The 17,292-nt window shown below is 50.9% G+C and overlaps 3 protein-coding genes across 5 annotated transcripts; 2 read left to right on the top strand and 1 right to left on the bottom strand.

Annotated features, from left to right (window-relative positions):
- Window positions 1-915: 915 nt before the first annotated feature.
- LOC137482746 (40-kDa huntingtin-associated protein-like) lies at window positions 916-2,306 on the bottom strand. The gene has a single exon (XM_068205315.1). The coding sequence runs from the start codon at window positions 2,257-2,259 to the stop codon at window positions 1,186-1,188; it is 1,074 nt and encodes a 357-aa protein (XP_068061416.1). The 5' UTR covers window positions 2,260-2,306; the 3' UTR covers window positions 916-1,185.
- A 1,032-nt stretch (window positions 2,307-3,338) lies between these two features.
- TRMT2B (tRNA methyltransferase 2 homolog B) lies at window positions 3,339-10,083 on the top strand. Of its 3 annotated transcripts, none has more exons than XM_068205278.1 (12): window positions 3,339-3,514; window positions 4,271-4,325; window positions 4,785-4,904; window positions 5,288-5,387; window positions 5,536-5,606; window positions 6,059-6,205; window positions 6,332-6,426; window positions 6,954-7,168; window positions 7,279-7,380; window positions 7,550-7,669; window positions 9,140-9,239; window positions 9,826-10,083. In XM_068205278.1, the coding sequence occupies exons 1-12, from the start codon at window positions 3,339-3,341 to the stop codon at window positions 9,950-9,952; spliced, it is 1,428 nt and encodes a 475-aa protein (XP_068061379.1). In that variant the 3' UTR covers window positions 9,953-10,083. The 3 variants fall into 3 exon arrangements, with proteins under 3 accessions (XP_068061379.1, XP_068061382.1, XP_068061381.1); XM_068205280.1 differs by having other exon boundaries at window positions 3,442-3,514; window positions 4,159-4,325; XM_068205281.1 differs by lacking the exon at window positions 4,785-4,904 and having other exon boundaries at window positions 3,441-3,514; window positions 4,159-4,325.
- A 1,625-nt stretch (window positions 10,084-11,708) lies between these two features.
- On the top strand, window positions 11,709-16,018 carry TMEM35A (transmembrane protein 35A). The gene is made up of 2 exons (XM_068205282.1): window positions 11,709-12,023; window positions 15,495-16,018. The coding sequence occupies exons 1-2, from the start codon at window positions 11,904-11,906 to the stop codon at window positions 15,879-15,881; spliced, it is 507 nt and encodes a 168-aa protein (XP_068061383.1). The 5' UTR covers window positions 11,709-11,903; the 3' UTR covers window positions 15,882-16,018.
- Window positions 16,019-17,292: the final 1,274 nt, after the last annotated feature.

The raw sequence follows: 17,292 nt of genomic DNA, 5'->3' as shown, positions 1-17,292 counted from the left end.
TAAAATTAGCAGCTTCTCTGTTTGCGTTTCAGAGGGGAAAACGGCAAGTTCTTCGCTATTTATGTGTGGAAGGTAAAGAACGCTTGAAAAACAAACACTGGAAAAGTGCTTAAAAAACCTGCTATCCCCAGACCCAAATATTAAAACCAGATGTAATACCACTGTTTAACACAATTACCTCTAACCTCTGGCTTCTCTCCCAGGTGTACAACCGGGATTGCCTTCTTTCTGAAAGCCTGGCCCCTGCAGGGTCTCTGGAAGTGCTGGCTGAGAGCATTTGTTTCACTCACCAGTAGCTGGGTACCCTAGAACTGCTCTTTTTCCACCCAACACGCACACCCCAGGGGCATCTCCAGGATAAAGGCTGCCCTGCCTGAGGTTGTATATGAGCACTGCTGGAATTTAGCAAGGCCTGTACCCAGGAGCTGAGTGCACCAAAGACAGCAGGGTCTTTTCCCCTCTAAAGAGCAGCTGCCTTCACCTAAAGGTTCCAAGAAGCAGAAAGCAAGAGACAGAAATGCCGGAGAGCAGATGGATAACAGCTGAAAAGAATTAAACAAATAGTCCACTCTCCAATAACTCCTGTAACCACCACTTCCACCATTAATTCCATTCCCAAATTCCCTCAGATGAAGTGGATTTGCCACCGTGCAGCCTCAGTTTTCAGGGTTAACAGCTGCTACAGAGCCCGGAGTCAAGGCACCATCACCCCAGGAACCATTTGCAGGCCAGTGACCAACTCCTTTCACCCACCACAAAACTCAGGGCCTCGTGTTGGCTGCAGTGACAGCTGTTTTCAGGAGGGGGGAAAAATGAATATCTTATTTTTATAGGGAGGTTTGTTTGTTTGTTTAGAAAAAAGCAACTCTAACAACTTTTGATTCATGGATACCCAAATCCTCCAACACATGCAAATTGCAGCCAGTCTTTTAATGAACAGCTTCCTTGTGCCCTGAAATAGCCTTTCTGCTTTAGGGTTACACTTCTTCCAAGCGTGACAACTTCCAGGAGGTACAGTGAGCAGTTTAACTATGACACGAGGCAAACGCGCAGATGAACGCATTCTCTCACCAACCATTACTTCATTGCGTTACAGAACTCGTATTAAAAATAAATAACGGCATAGAGTCTGTGCTGGCACCGGCTGAAGGGACCAGTCCGACCTGTCCCTGCGGGCGGCGGCGCTCAGAGGCCCTGTCCGGCGGGGCTCAGCATCTCCTGCAGCACCAGGTGCAGCAGATGGTTCTGCTCGGCGCTCAGCAGCGGCCACAGCTCGGCCTGCAGCGCCTTCAGCGCCTCCGCGTCCTTCTCCTGGCACGCCAGCACCGCCGACTGCAGCAGCAGGAACAGCTCGGCCGGCAGGTAGCTGGCGGCCGGCGGCAGCCCCCCGCCCGTCCCGGTGCCGCTCCCGGTGCCCGGCCCGCCGTCGGGAGCCTCCCAGCAGTACTGCTCCAGCGTGCGGGCGTGCTCGGGCAGCAGCTTGGCGGGCGGCGGCTGCAGCAGGAGCAGCAGCAGCACCCGCGACACCTCGCAGCGCGCCAGCACGTCCAGGAAGGCGCCGCCGGGCGCGGCCCCGGCCCCGGCCCCGGCCGCACCGCCCAGCCCGGCCCCGGCCAGCGCCTGCGCCCGCGTCAGCGTGGCCAGCGCCCCGGCGTAGTCGCGGGCCAGCAGCAGGCAGGAGGCGCGCTCGGCCAGGCAGCGCAGAGCCTGCAGCGGCAGCCGCGCCGCCGTCAGCAGCTCCGCCGCCCGCTGCAGGGGCGCGGCGGCGCGGGCGGGCTGGCCCGTGTCGCGGAGCGCCGCCGCCAGCTCCAGGCACGGCCCGGCCGCCAGCGCGGGCTGCCCCCTCTCCAGGTGCAGGCGGGCGGCGAAGGCCCCGCAGCTCTGCGCCGCCGCCGCGTGCTCGCCGAAGCCGCCGCGCAGCCCCAGGCGCTGCCGCAGGTCCCGCTCCTGGCGCAGGAAGAGCCGCGCGGCCTCGGCCAGCGCGGCCGCCTCGGCGGGGCCGTGGAACAGGCTCTGGGCGCAGCGCGCCACGGCCAGCTGGCACCAGGCGGCGTAGGGCAGGCTCTCTTGGGCGCGCAGCTCCCGCGCCAGCGCCGCGAACTGCTCCGCCGCCTCCGCCACGTTCGGTTTCCGCAGGAACCGCCGCCGCAGCTTGGCCGACACCAGCCGGTACCGCGACAGGAAATCGCCGTCGCCGCCGAGCCCCGGCCCGGAGCCGCCCGCCCCGGCGGGGCCGGAGCCGCCGCCCGCCGACAGCATCGCGGGCCCAGCGCGGAACTGACGCGCCGCGCCGGGCCGCGCGCCGCCGCGCGCCGCCGGCCAATCAGCGCTCGCCCCGCCCCGCGCCGCCGGCCAATCAGCGCTCGCGCCGGCCTCTCGTGGCAGGGGGGTGTGGCGAGGGTGCGGCTTCTGCAGACGGCGCGTCCCAGCTGTCACCGCCCGCGAGGGGCGTGGCTATGCGCTATAACCCCGCCCACGGGGCGTGGCCAAGCGCGGCGAGCACTGAAGCTGTGGCTCCCCCTTGCGGAGTGGAGGACCCGCGCTCCTGCTCCGGCCCCGCCGGGACGAGGAGCGGAGCCAGGCGGGACAGGGCCAGGCTCTGGAGCTCTTGGGGGAAAGCCCAGCAGCCAGGTTCACAGAAGAACAGTTCACCCGAATACTAGCAAGTGAGTGGGTGAGCCCCTTGGCCAAAGGATGTGTGGCGGCAGGAATTTTAGGTGACATCAAAGGGTGACAGGTAAACACTTGGACAAGAGAACTCCTGGGGTCCCTAAACAAATAAGCCACATCTGTCTCGGAAAATCTCCAGCGCTGAAAATATTTCGTGATGGAGAGATTAAGTGAGGACCCCGTGTGTTTGCCTGCTCCTCTCCGATCCCTGAGCAGCTGCTGGAGGCACGGCCGGGGCTGGCTGGGAGAGGCTGCTCCTGCACTTCTGTCCACATGACCGCGTGTGCCCAGCTGCAGCCACCCTGCGAGCCGAGGCCACACGGCAGCCACCCCTCCCTCCCTGCCGCTCTCCCCGCCGCCCTGCGTGTCCCCTCGGACAGGCTCGGCGGCGGGGGGCACCGAGCTTTCCGTCCGTCCCAGGCCAGCTCAGCGCGGCCGCGAGCTGCTGTGACACTTGGCCGTGCCCGACCAGCCCAGCGCGGGGAGCTCAGCCCCGCGTCCCCCGCGCCGCACCCGCCGGGGCTCCGCGGGCGGCCCGGGGCGGGGAGCGCGGGGCCGGGCCCGGGGCTCTCACCGCTCCGTCCGCCCGGTGCCGCGGCCGGAGCGGCTCCCTGCGGGTGCCCGGAGCGGGGCCGGCTCCGGCCCGCGCCGCTGCTCGGGGCCCCGCCATGGCTCTGTCCTGCGCGCTGAGGCCGCCGCGCTGCCGGCTCCGCCCGCCGCCGCTCGCCCTGCTCAGCCTGCCCGCTCGGCACCGCGGCCTGCGGACAACCGCAGCGGCACCGGGGGAAGGGAAGAAAAAGGCCGGGCTGAGCCGCAGCCTGCCAGAGCCTTCCTGGGAGGAGAGGTATGGCTTTTCCAAAATGACCAAGCGTTCGTTCGAAGTAGCAAACCCCTAAAGCTGTGAACGTGGTGGGTTGAGGGGGGTTTACTTCCCCCCGGTAGGAATAGAAGAGCCAGAGCTCTGCTCGTTTGCCTGGAGGAGAGGATAGTGGAGAAGACAAATGAAAAGTTCTGAGAGGAAAGGAGCAGATAAGCGAGCAAAAAGCGATAGTCCATTTGATTTGCAGTGCTGGACCTCAGAGTAGTTGGCACTGGGTGCTTTGGAAGCAGCTCCAGAAATTGTAGATAAGCAATAACTGCAACTTATCTAGCTGCAGGGTGGTGTTCCCCATGGGCTCAGAGACTCAGTTATGAGTGCTTGAATCATATCAGCCTCACCTCTTTTTGGGGACTCTTTTTAGGGTATATGTGTCTATGTGTCTGTTTTTTTTTTTTTTTGTTTGTTGTTTTTTTTTTTTTTTAACCAGCTCCTATGTGTTTTGTCCTTGTTCTGCTTTGGATATGAGTAGTGGCAAGTTCTGAGGTTTATCTCTAAACTACCTCTGGTGGGTGGCCGGGTCAGAGAGTATGGGCAGCTTGAAATTCCCTCCTGCTACACACAAACCTGTGCATTTCATTGTGGTTCCCTGGGAGTCTGGATGTTCGCAGCGTGGTGCAGAGCTCACACCAGGACAGTCCTGCCCATGAAGTAGCTGACAGGGATGTTACGCCATAGGAATCAGGACTCAAGTAGCTCTGGGCTCTGCCTTGTGCTTTCCAGGTTAGCAAATGCAGTGACACCACTGTGGAGACTTCCCTACCAAGAGCAGCTGCAGGTAAGATGTGTTTACAGACTTTTCTCTGTTGTGCTGCCCCAGCTGTCCCTCCTATCCCCTTGAGCAGTAGTCCCTAGCATCTTAATGCTGCAAACTGTTCAGACTCCATTTTCTGCTGCTTTAATCCTGTTGTTGTGAGGGTTAGAACTGGGAGGGTCCTTGCAGTACAGGGGATGGGCATTTGCACAGTGGTCCTGTCTTCTGTGGGACTGCTTTGCTTCACTGGGGCTTCAGGTTAGACAAAGAGTTCCAGGACAGCATTGGGGATCATAGACACAGGATTCTTCTTTCTTCCTGTTTCTCCAAGCAGCTGTGGTTATGAAAAGGGCAGAGTTCCTCTGGGGCTATATTTTCACTTGCAGTTTTTCCCTCCTGTTGGACTCCTCGGAGGTGGGTGATGAGGATCTGCCCACCATCGTGTGGTCCTGTGAGTGTTTCTGCCTTAGAACTCCTCTGCAGGTAAAATATGAAAGCCAGAGGAAGATTTTGCAGACACTGGCATCTCGTCTTGAGGAGCTGGGCATAGATGCACAGAAACCTGGTGGGCTCTGCTGTCCTCTGCAGCCTGTGGTCCCTTCAGTGAGTGTCCCATGGGAATGCTCTTCCTTCTGAGCCAAGAGTCTCTCACTCAACAGCTCAACAGTCTCATGGGGGGCATCATTTGCTTGCAGAAAGTGTGTCTGAGTCAGTCCTTGCAGCTTGTGACTGCCTGCCAGTGCTTAGGAACCCTTTTTTTGTGCCTAAGGCCTCCCTGTTAAACCTGTCACCACTGTCACAGAGAGCCACTTCTTGTCCCCAAGGGGCAGTACTGGGGTTCTTGTGCACAAGCTCTGTTTCTGTGTTTTGCCCATTCATATACATCTTCCCATGTTGGCAACAGAATAACCAGGCTGGGGTTTGGCTTTCCTCCATTGCTTTTTCTTTTAATCCAAGGCTTTGCTTTTCCTTCTTTTCTCCCTCAGCCCATCATTAACGGCTACCGAAACAAATCGACTTTCTCTGTGAACCGAGGACCAGATGGGAACCCCAAAACTGTGGGGTTGTATGTAGGAACTGGCAGAGGTCAGTGCAGGAAAAGAAACTCAGAGAAAACTGCTGGCATGGGCTGTGGAGGTGGGGAAAGGTCTCTCCACAGTTCATCATGTCAGATGCTACAGGGGTTTATGTGCCCTGAACCAGAGCAATTAAATTCCTGTCCATCTCTCTACAGAAAGAAATATTGTCTGTGTGAAAGCCAGCCATGTGAAGAACATACCCTCAAAACACAAACAAGTAGCCCAGGTAAATAAATAAGTTATGTCTGTCCCTTCACTGTGGAATAGAGAGACTGCAATAACTCTTACTTAGGAGAACACTGTCATTTTAATGATGCTTTTCATTTTCATGTGTTTTCAAGTCCATTTTCATGTTCTGAAAGTTTTCGTGCCTGATTGTAGTTGGTGGATAAATACTTTTATAAAAACTCACATGTCAACATTGCAACCCATAACGTGTCCCGAGTAATGAAGTTAATCAAGTGACAATGAATTCCTGCCAATCCATTAAAATACCTAAGAATTGCAAATTGAAATTATTAAAATGTGTTGTCTTTCAAGAGCCTGGAAGGAGTGTTCACCCAGTGTATTGAAATCAAACAGAAAAAACAGACCACAGTGGAAGGGCTGCCTGTCTGGGGGGCTAAGAGCAGGGCAGCTGTCTTCATGGTACTAAAGGTGGCATTTCCCTCCCCTCAGTGCTATGAGGAGTTCATCTGTCACTCCCCCCTGGACTCCTGCATCCTCTTCCACGAAGGTGGACACTGGCGAGAGCTCGTGGTTCGTACCAGCCGCTGTGGCCACACTATGGCTATCATCACCTTCCACCCCCAGCAGCTGGGCCAGGTGAGCACGTGGAGGACAGGCCAGGAGGCACATCTGGCTGAGCTGAGCCTGCTGGGTGTGTTGCTGGGGAGAGGGGTCTAATCGGGTTACCCAAAGAGGCAGCTTTTCCTTTCTCACTCTTGATAGGAGGCACTGGCTACTCAGAAAGCATTGCTGAAGGAGTTCTTCACACGTGGGCCTGGAGCAGTCTGTGCCTTGTCTTCACTTTATTTCCAAGAGAGGTAAATGCCTCGACAGGGGGACTGGGTAGAAACAAAGCCACCTCCTTCTTCTGCCCTTTCTGATCAAATCCAAATTCCACTGGTTCAGGGAGTGCTGGAAGAGAATGACAGATGTTCGGATCCCTCTTGAAGATGTGGCTTTAGGATGGCCCCATGTTTTATTTTTCCAGACTTATTTGAGCACACTTTGGCTCTACCTCAAGGGAATTATGAGTCTGGGAAACCTGAAGAAAAAACTTCCAGTGACTATCCCAAGACAGTAAATCACATTAGCAGCAAAACTGGGGAATAGACCTGAGGAATGCTGCCTTCTGCTAAGTAATTTTGATCCTTTTAATGAAATTTAGGCTGCGCAAGTCACAGATCCCTTACAAAGAATCAAAATGCTTTAGTCTTGTTGAAAGGCTCACATGAAATATAAGTTGCTGGGGGGATGAACCTTCCTCTACTGCCCATGAGCAGCCTGGGAATGGAAACCAGCTCCTCTCTGCTGCCTTCTAACAGCTGTTTTTTGTGTGATCTGCCAGCACCATGACACGTTGCTCCCACGAGCAGTCCCCCTACCAGCTCCTCCACGGAGCACCGCACATCTTCGAAGAACTGCTTGGCCTGAAGTTCCGCATCTCTCCAGACGCCTTTTTCCAAGTCAACACTGCTGGAGCAGAAGTTCTGTACCAGGCAGTTGGGAGGCTCTGCCAGGCTACTGGGGACAGTGTCCTCCTTGACATCTGCTGTGGAACAGGTCGGGTCCTGGGCTCCCAGGGCTTTGCATTCCAAAGCACATCCTTGCTATGTAAAGGCCTGTTTCTTCAGCATGAATGTATGGAATATTTTTGTTTCCTGTGTTTCCAGGTACAATTGGTCTCTCTCTGGCTCACCAAGTGTCCAAAGTTATTGGTGTCGAAGTGGTGGAGAAGGCTATAGAGGATGCTGAGTGGAATGCAGCATTCAATGGTGAGTTCAAACTCACTGTGGCAAAAAGTTTCAAACTAAATGCTGAAAAATCAGAGTAGAAGTGAGCAGAGGAACCCTAACCAGTTGCCTTCACACAGCAAAGGGTGGTTCATGTTATACTTAAATCTTGGTGAGACTCAGTTCATGTGGTTGCTTTTTTGCTTCACAGGGATCTCAAACTGTGAGTTTCTCAGTGGAAAGGCAGAGGCTGTGTTACCACAGCTCTTGGCATCGTGGGAGGATGCCCGACCGCTTGTTGCTGTGGTGAACCCTTCTCGGGCTGGCCTACGTGAGAGAAAATGCTGTTTATTTCCATCTTGTAAACAGAGAGTTTTGAACAAGTTCTGTGAGACCTGCTGTACTGGCTCCAAACCCTTTCCTTGCTTAGTCTTTCGTTTCTTGTTGCTGACAGCAGCTAAAATCCCATAAGTCTGCTGTTTTCAGTGCCTTCATCATGCTTTCTCTTTACCTCTAATCTTTTTTCCATCTTTCACAGGCTCACACAATTATTTAAGAGAGAAGGGACCTCTGGAGGTTTGTGGTGCAATCTCCCAACTATAGCAAGGCCAACTTCAGAATTGTATGAGGTTGCATAGGGATATAAAGCCTGCCTGAGGTCTGAATGTATCCAAGGGTGTATCCCCTCTCCTGAAAATGTTTTCCCTAATATATTTAATCAGTGTTTTTCCTCACTGCCATACATCTATTGTTTCTCATCCTCTTCTCATGCCCCTTTGAGAAGTTTCTCAGTTATCTGTAATCCCCCATGAGATCCCTGAAGATGGTAAATGGATCTTTGCTTTTCTTTTCCCCAGGCTGCATAACACAGCCCTCAAACTGTCTCAGTGGTCTCCCCTGGAGTGTGTACTGGGAAGTCACACACTGGTCCTGGTGCCCAGATGCACTCTCACAAGTGTGTGTGGAAGGTTTTATATGCCTTTGCTTAATTAACATTTTTTCTCTCATCCTCCATCCTCCTGGGAAGCAGAGGGACTTCTCCCATTGCTCTGCCCTGCCTGCCAAATTGGCCAAGCTCTCAGCAGTGTGGGTCAGCAGTCCTGAGGGACTTCATCTGAGACAGAACATAGCAAAATATGCATCTGTATTTGTAGAGAGCGCGGGACTCCAGGACGGTTTGGATGGATGAGAGATCTCTGAAGTCAGGTCTTGGAAGATGTGGTTTATTCAAAGGGGGGAAAGGCCCTGCTTGGAGTTGCCAGGCACAACTCGTGGCAGGCCCAGGGAGAGAGGGAGAGGGAGAGAGAGGGAGCGAGGGTTCCAGGTGAGGGTCCCAGGGGAAGGTCCAAGAGAGCGTCCGGTCCCTCGGGCACACCTTATCAGGGGGCTTCAGGGTGGGCTGGAACAGGACTTGGGCCAATGGGGTCACAGATACCTGATACTGCAGGGGAGGGTCACAGGTGTGGGATGAACCAGACATTGGGGTGAGACAGAGCATTCCATTTGACCTTTGGACCTATCTGCAGGTAAAGGGCGTTGTTTAATCAGAAGGGGGGATTGCTTTCAACCTGGCTATACTATTGTTTTCTAGTTATTCAGTAGTCAAGGTTTGCTATTTCAGATCTAGTTCTCATCTCAATGTCTGTATTTTCCACATCTTTTGCCAGGCAATCATATTTATAAGGTTTTCCTATTTCATCTTCCCCAACAAGTATTTTTGACAGATCTGTGATGCTGTGTAATTACTTCCTTCTGGAGAGCTCAGGGTGGTGGTGGGAAAGCAGGCTGTCTGTTTTTGCAGATTACAGGGTCGTGCGAGCCATCCGCAACTGCAGGGCCATCCGCAGGCTGCTCTACATCTCCTGCAAGCCAGAGGGCGAAGCCATGAGGAACTTCCTCGAGTGAGCGCTCTCCTCCTCTCTCTTGATCTCAGTGACAGACCCTGTTAAGCCCAGACAAGGCATCAGTGAGGAATAGAGAATAATTCAAACGTGGCATAATGACATTGTGCATCCTTCTGAAAAAAAAATCACATCTGGTTGTGAGATACAGAGCCCATGGGGTGCACTGCAGGAAGGTTGGCCCTTGCCAAGAAAGTGAAGCCAAGGGGATTTGTCACCTGCTTAGGGGTTAATCGTGTAGCTTTATCTGGTCAGCCTTTAGCTGGGATAGACCCAGGTGATAAATCTGTCTGCAGGCAGCCATAAGGGCAGTGCAAAACTGAAAATTGAGTGTCTTTCAGCTGGGTGGCTTGTGGGAAAAGGAGCTTTGAACTTGCCACTGACTGTTCAGTTTGTCCCTGAGGTTTTCAGAGCTGGTTGGGGATTCAGTATTGATGGCTCCACACCTCAGTCAGTGTCAGCTGAAGATTCTGAGGAATGTTTGTCAAACACATGATACCTCCTTTGTGGGTCCCCCTTGGATTGTGATACCAGTGGTGGGAAGGCTTCTGCTCCTGGTCTAAAGGATGCTCTTTGCTTTCCACAGGCTGTGCTGCCCACCTGACCCACGGAAGAAGCTGGCAGGGGAGCCATTTGTCCCTGTGCTGGCTGTTCCTTTTGACATGTTTCCTCACACTGTTCACTGTGAACTGGTGCTGCTGTTCACCCGCTGACAAGGAGGCAGGAATGAGCTCTGACAGCTTGGGAAGTAACCTCCTCCTGTCCTGAAGAGCCAATGTAGTTAGGATTTTAACTTATTTTCTGTGCAGTTGTATAAAAAGAAATAATTTTGTTTTTTCTCTTACTTTGGGTTGCCTAGCAACACTGTTCTGTAAAGAACTACTTGGATTTCTGGGGTGAAAAGGTTCTCTGTAGCATTTCATCACCCTTCCTTCCCCTGCAAACCTTGGGCTGCTGGTTAAAGCAGCCTGGAAAAGACATTCTCTCTGAGTTGAGGAATATGTAGCTCGGTGTTCGAGCTATATGCAAATTGTGCCCTGAATAGTGGGAAATCGCTGGAGCCCCAGGCAAGGAGCCGTGAATGGGCGCTGACCTTGTGCCTGACAAAGGACATGGGACTTCCAGCCCTGGCTGGGTGTGGATGGCTTCTCACCCACAAACTCTGCACAAACCAATGAACAATGAGAAGACATCAGACTGATTTTCCACTGGTCACAGCGGTTGTGGGAGATTTAAGTTAGAAGAGTATGAAAGCACAGGGATTCCTTTGTTGGGGTCCCTGCCCAGAGGAGGCACCAGCTTCGACAATGAGATTTTTCTATAAAATGAAACAAAGAGAACAGATTTCAGTGTCTCTCTTTTCACATCTGCCTCCCCCTTCTCCATTAATGACTGCTGATGCCTAAACATGAAGTGCCCTGCGAAAACGTCAGCTGCAATATTTTTCTTCAGGATGTTCTGCAATAGCTAATTAAAATGTTTCTTCTGTTTTGTATGTGTCCTGTTCTGCTCACAGTGTTATATTTCTCCAGCTCTTCAGAGATGGAGCTGCTGTAATGTGAAGAGGAGTCTAAATGAGCAGAGTTCCCTTGTGTTGTCTGAGTCCCATTATGTTTTGAATCAAGGCTGATAAACTCCCAAGGAAACTGGGAGAGTTGCCTGTATTTTTCAGACTTTTAATTCCAGACCTCAGTTTTGAATAACAACAGCAACCAGTTCTCAAGCCATAGGGGCTCAAAATACATGTGTTTAGGATTTAAGAATTACTACACCATAAAGGCAGCAATGATGAGATTCCTGACAGGCATAGGAAGTGTCATTCTTGCACTATCCCATGAGTATAGATTTTTACACACTGTTGCAGCCTCTTGCTTTCATTTTATACCAAAGGATACAATATTGCAGCAGTTCTGTTTCATGGAATTGTACCTTGGTTTCTCACTGTGAGATCTGAATAGATTTCTACTAGTTTTTGGTCAAAAGGAAATTTGTTGCATTAATTGCAGGGGAGACAATGACTTTAAATCAGAAAGTAACAGAGGATTTTAAAAACATTTCCACTAGCCTCTGGATAGCTGAACATACAGGATAAGTTTTATCAGGGTGATACAAGTGGCCTCACTTTCCCATTTGAGCATCAGGTTCCAGGAGAGAAAATGTTCCTGTCCACAGGGACAAAACATTTCTTTTTCTTTCCTGGTGTAAATAAATGAAGCAATATGCTGTTTGCTATGTATGAGCATCTGAATATCTGAAGCTCTCTTTGTACAAGAGACCCCTGCCCACTTCTCCACAGCACGTTACTCCTGTGCCCTCTGCTACCATGTCCTTGTTTTCCCACTAATGAATAACTGTGCTCTGCCTTTGGCTGCCGTCCCACATCCCTAGAATGGACTCCGTTTCGGGTTTCTGTGGGTGATTTATGGAACACGCAAAGAAACAGGATGAGTTCCTCTTGCGCTCCAGTGCTAGAGCTGCCTAGCTCTGGCTGCAGGGCTTTAGGACCCAGGGGTTGCTGAGTGGAGGAGGCTGGATCCCCTCCCGCTGTCATCCTCCTGCCTCTGCAGCTTTATTCCTACAGCCTTCAATGGTGACGGACTCCCTCCCACCCGGGCTGCCAGCCAGAGCCACAAGGCCTCGCTAGGAGCGGATCCCTGCGGCTCCATGGCATCTCCCAGGACCATCACCATTGTCGCCCTCTCGGTGGCCCTGGGGCTCTTCTTCGTCTTCATGGGGACGATCAAACTGACCCCCCGGCTCAGCAGGGATGCCTACAATGAGATGGTAAGTGGGGCAGCAGGCAGGGAGGTGCTTTAGGGCTCTCCCGCCTTGCAGCAGGAGCAGCGGGGGATGCAGGGGTGACTGCCCTGGACCCCCGAGCGAGGGCAGGAGAGGGAAGCCGCTTATCTGGCTCATCACTTGACAGACATGCAGGGAAGCCAATGATACGCAGTGCCCAGGATATCCTGGCAGCCCTCGTCTGGCTCCGGCTGAGCCGATCCACGGAGAAACCTCTGGTGGATAAGGATGGGGAGGGGAGGCAAGGCGGATGGGGTGGCACAGCACACACAGCCTGCAGAAGATGGGGACACAAGGGTCTGTAAAAGCAAGGCCTGCAGGAGTGCCAGACATGCAGCAGGCAGGGACAGCTGGTCCCCGAGGGGAAACCTATCCACTGGATGGGGGTGGGAAAAGCAGATGCCTGCTCTGGCAGATGTACATCTTCAAAATTCGATGCTTTAAAGCAAGGATAATGACACTGACTGTCCCCACCTCACCAGACTTGTGCAGGGATTAATTAATGACTGTGAAATTCTTTGAGATTCTTAGCTGGCAGAGGAAGGTATTATTAATAGTCTTCTTATTATTCTCTTGGCTGGGAAATAAGCCTCTCCCCCTCTTGCCTAAGAGGAAAGGGGTGAGGAGAGGACGGAGAAGTCATTGTGTGCATTTCTCACCTGGTGAACTGGTTTATGCTCCTCTCTGCTCAGGGCCAGCCCTGCTGCGGAGCTCTGCCAGCTGCGAGCTGCAGGCAGGTGGGGGACTGGCTGCCACATTTTGCTTCCTCATCTATGTTTATTTATTCTCCTGCATGCCCCCCCTTCCCCCCGGCCACTTCCCCAGTTATTTATTGTGGTGGTTGAAAAGATTAGTATAATTTTTGTGCCCCTAAAAAAAATAGTGCTGGAAGTTTCCAGCACATTCTGTTTTATCCCTTTGCTCCACCTGCCCAGCTGCTTTTCTTTAGCTCTCAAATAACATCTGAATTGCAGTGCCTAGTCTGCAGCCCAGCACAGGGATCTCACAGGAAAATCCCCAAGAAGTAACTCATGGGCAAGAGACACACGAGGTAAAACCCCTAGAAAACAAAGCTTTTAAAAGCTTCTGCTACAGAAGAAAAAAAAAAGTACAGAGACTTTAGGAGCACTGCAAAATGCTTCCTCTGTGAAATATTTCACTTCTGTGTCCCCTTCTGCTTTATCAAGAGTCAAGCCTACAGGTAGAAGTGATCTCTGGTTTTATAAAGCAGGTATTACACAGCACCGGTATTCTTCATAGTCCATATCGTTACGTATTTATTCATGGCTCGTTAGGCTCTCCTGCCTTTGCTGGGCTGTATCCTGTGGTGGGTCTGTCAGGTCAGGCAGACAGTTAGGAAAAACCTGACCTTGCTAATCCATAAGGATGGCTTTTTGCCCCCAGCAAACAGAGAACCTTTGTTATCTACTTAAAACACCAAACTTGTAGTTTTTCATTTGTCAAAAAGCACATTTGCTTGCCTATTAAAATACCAGGGTACTCTGGGACATGCTTACAGTACATTTCTTAAATATGTTGTATTTTTTCACAGCTGTTTAAAAATACTCTGCTCTGAGGTTTTAGTCACTGTTGGTTTAAAATATATCCTTAAAATGCAAACACTTAGAGTAAATGTGTCATGAGATCTTCAATTATTTTGTAGCAAAAATGACAATGCTGGATATTTTTTAACCACCTGTGAAGCATCAGATCCTCTCAAAACAAAAGCATCAAAATTTATGGAGATGTGGGGAAGTTCTGTATGCCTGTAATGTAGGTTTCCAAAACTGTATGGAAGCAAATCCACAGTCTGAACAGTGCCTGTGAGAGCTGAACAATCCTGTAACTGAGAATTGGCTTCCATTTCCCTCATGCTGAAAACAGAGAACACAATGGCAAGAATGTCTTCAGGGATATTATCCTAAAATATAAGTGGAAATAATTTCAGTGTCTCACACTGAATATAGGAGCCTTATTAAATAAATAAATAAATAAAGACATACACAAATATATAGGAAATACTTGATTGCAAAACAAAAAAAAAAAAAAAAAACAAAAAAAAAAAAAAAACCAACAAACCAGTGAGGCCACCAGCACCTAATGTTCAAATGCAAGAATCTGGACATGTGTAAGGACAAAGGTTGCTTTTTTCCCCAAAAGAATGAGGCAGCTGTGGTGTGGCTGAGTCTTGCAGCTTACACTGTGTCTTGGTTTGGAAAGACAGGTGTCTGCTAAGGAAGGCAGGAGCCTCCCCTGAAATGGAAAAAATGTAGACCCCCTCCCTCCAAACTGTTATAAATTTGAAATTAAGGGGGGCTCTCAGGCAAAAATATGGGAGCAGGAATAACAGTTTTTTATTAGGGAAGAAAATAAAAAGATAAAATAAACAATTCAGTGAACCAAAACAGCACTGACAGAGTCAGAATACAACATGACACTCTGTTGGTCAGGGTGTTGGCGGCAGTCCAATTGGGAATTACGGCTGCAGCCCTCCTGGAGTGTCAGGTATGGTTTTGTTGGAGCAGTGATCCTCTAGAGAAGGTGTAGTCTTCCTTTGAAAATCCAGTGGAAGAGGCAGCTGTTCCTCTGGGAAATCCAGTGCAGGAAAAGCCGTGCTGGTATTCCAGAAACTCAAGATTATATCCAGGTAGGAATGCTTGGCTCCTCCCTCTGAGCAGAGCATCTCCCAGTGGGATGTAATAGTTCTTCTCAGTCATGCAGTGACATTCAATGGCCCATTATCAGCAGATGTCTCCCCTGAGAGAGGATTGCTTGTGGAAGAGATAAGGAAAACTGCCCTTTTAACAGAAGACAACTGCCATACAGATGGCAAATGGAATGCATCTCACCTTTTAGTCTGGGACACGCTGCTTCTAAATCCAGCATAAACCAGGGAGTAAATAATGTCACATGTCAGCTTGCTTTCACCTGAGGAAAGAAAGGATCATAAAGGTATGTAAGCACAGGATAGGACTGGTGAATCTTAGCTTTGGTGTTTAGTCCCACCCTGAGCCTGCACTGCCCATAACTGCTGTAAGTTGCTTTGGAGTAGAAATAGACTTATACTTACTTGTTGTGCTTTGGCTTTGCAGGGATTTGGGTGTATGAGTAAATTTGAAAGCACAAGGTGCTCTTAAAAAGAGGTTTGTTTGTTTTAATAACAGGGTTCTGCACTGTTAATTCCAGCAATCAGAACCTCAGATTTCTGAGTAAGGTACACCTGCACTGGTTGTAGTTCCAAAGATGGATGAGAGGTTGCAGAACTGTTTTCCAATGAGGAGACAACGGCTTAGAAAGGGGGAATTGCAGATTGATGGTTTAATATACCCCCAAACAGAAGCTTTACAGATTGGATATTGTGCCAGAGGGGTCTGTGATGATTGAAATAATCTGTTTCATTGGAAGTCACCTTTGCCTTCACTTTCTCACATGATGTCCTCGGCTGCTTGATTCCAGAAACGAGCATACAAAAGCTACGTGCGGGCCCTGCCCATGCTGAAGAAGATGGGAGTCAGCTCCATCCTCCTCCGCAAGAGCATCGGTGCCCTGGAAGTGGCGTGTGGCATTGTCATGACACTGGTGCCTGGTCGCCCCAAGGACGTGGCCAACTTCCTGCTCCTCCTCCTCGTGCTGGCTGTGCTCTTCTTCCACCAGCTCGTGGGGGACCCCCTCAAGCGTTACGCCCACGCCCTGGTCTTTGGGATCCTGCTCACCTGCCGCCTGCTGATTGCTCGCCAGCCCGAGGAGCTGCCGCCAGAGAAGAGGATGCTGTCGGTGAACGGGGATGAGCAGCCACTCATCCATGAAGCAGCTCCCGAGAAAGGCAAAGTGAAGGTGTCCTAGTTGAGTGCTTGTGAGGAAACACGGACCCTCGAGGCAGCTCTCTGCAAAATCACCCAGAAAATTTGGTTTTTATTTACTGACTTGCATTTTTTTTTGTCTGTCTAAATAAAGTTGCACTTGGGGTCTGAGAGATACAAGGTATGTCTACACTGTAGTCTTGCTTTTGCTGCTGCCCTGTAATGTAGAAAAACACAAACTAGCTTCCACAGGGATAGCTTGGAGGCAGTCAGCAACGCGGCTGGAGCAGTGCTGGCCTCAGCAGGAGCTGCAAAACCAGCCTGAGACCCTGGGCAGGGAGCTGGGCAGGCTCTCAGGCCACCCTGGCACTGCTGCAGTGGGGAGATCAGTCCTGAGCACCAGCCCTGAGCCCCACGGCAGCAGAGCTGGCCTGGGTGCTGCTGCTGCCTGGAACAGAGGCTGGGCAGGCCATGACCAGCATCCCTGTGCAGCCCTACACACACATCTGCATTTCCCTTTCCATGGTGAGGCGTAAAAGGGAGCCTGTTACCAAAAAAGTGCTTTTTGTTGTGCTGGAGAGAGGGATTTCTTGGGCTCTGCTGCCTCTGTGCCCAGTCCTTTCTATGGAATGATTATCCAGTGAAACCATGGGATGCTCTGTCTCCATCTTCTTTGATTTCCGTGCAGAGGCTCCAAAGCTGGGACAATGGCCTGATTACAGTAGTTTTTTGCCTGCTTCACATGAGGCAGTGGCACCTCTTTACACCCTTCTTGGCAGAGAGTAAGGGTGCCTGGAGAGGGGATGGGGAATGGAACTGCCCAGGGAACTCCAAAGTATCTCTCGGATGTTGGCAAGTAGCGTTGTGCTCCCCAGTTCCCTGCAAGTTCCTTTCCCCGCTGCCCACAGCTACTGTGACTTTGTAGAATTGCTGTTTATTTCTGGTAGGTGAGGGTCTGAACAGTAGCAGGAAACTCACTGCTTGCTCATCCCACATCCTGCCTCAGTGAGCTGGGATAAGTCCTGTTACCAGAGCCTGAACCCCTGTGTTGTATCTGAAATCTTAGAGTGTCATAAGGAGCATGTGTTACCTCTGAAATTTGTCTGGTTTTCTTAATGTTTGTCTGTTCTCAGTTTTTCCTTTTTTTTTTTTTTTAATTAGTCACAAAAATAAACTTTTTGAAATTTGGAGAAAAATGTCTTTACAGAAACAAATTTCTTATTTGAGAGATGTGTCTGAAAACATTTCCCTCTGGTCAAATGCTCCACTTAAAATGGGCATAATCATGTCAGGCAGTTTGAGAGACAAGGTGATGCAAAGTAGAAGTCAGATAAACTCTACTTGGTTACATATTAATAACCACACATATTTAAAAGAGACATTCGGGTATTTTACTGAAACAGAAACTGGCAGCATTGTATCTCTATAAAAATTGATGATGGATGTTCATACAT

Source organism: Anomalospiza imberbis, chromosome 14 (genome assembly GCF_031753505.1).
Source record: "Anomalospiza imberbis isolate Cuckoo-Finch-1a 21T00152 chromosome 14, ASM3175350v1, whole genome shotgun sequence".
In the NCBI taxonomy this organism is placed as follows: Eukaryota; Metazoa; Chordata; class Aves; order Passeriformes; family Viduidae; genus Anomalospiza; species Anomalospiza imberbis.
The sequence above is the reverse complement of the archived record's forward strand: the minus strand, read 5'-3'. Positions and strand labels throughout refer to the sequence as shown.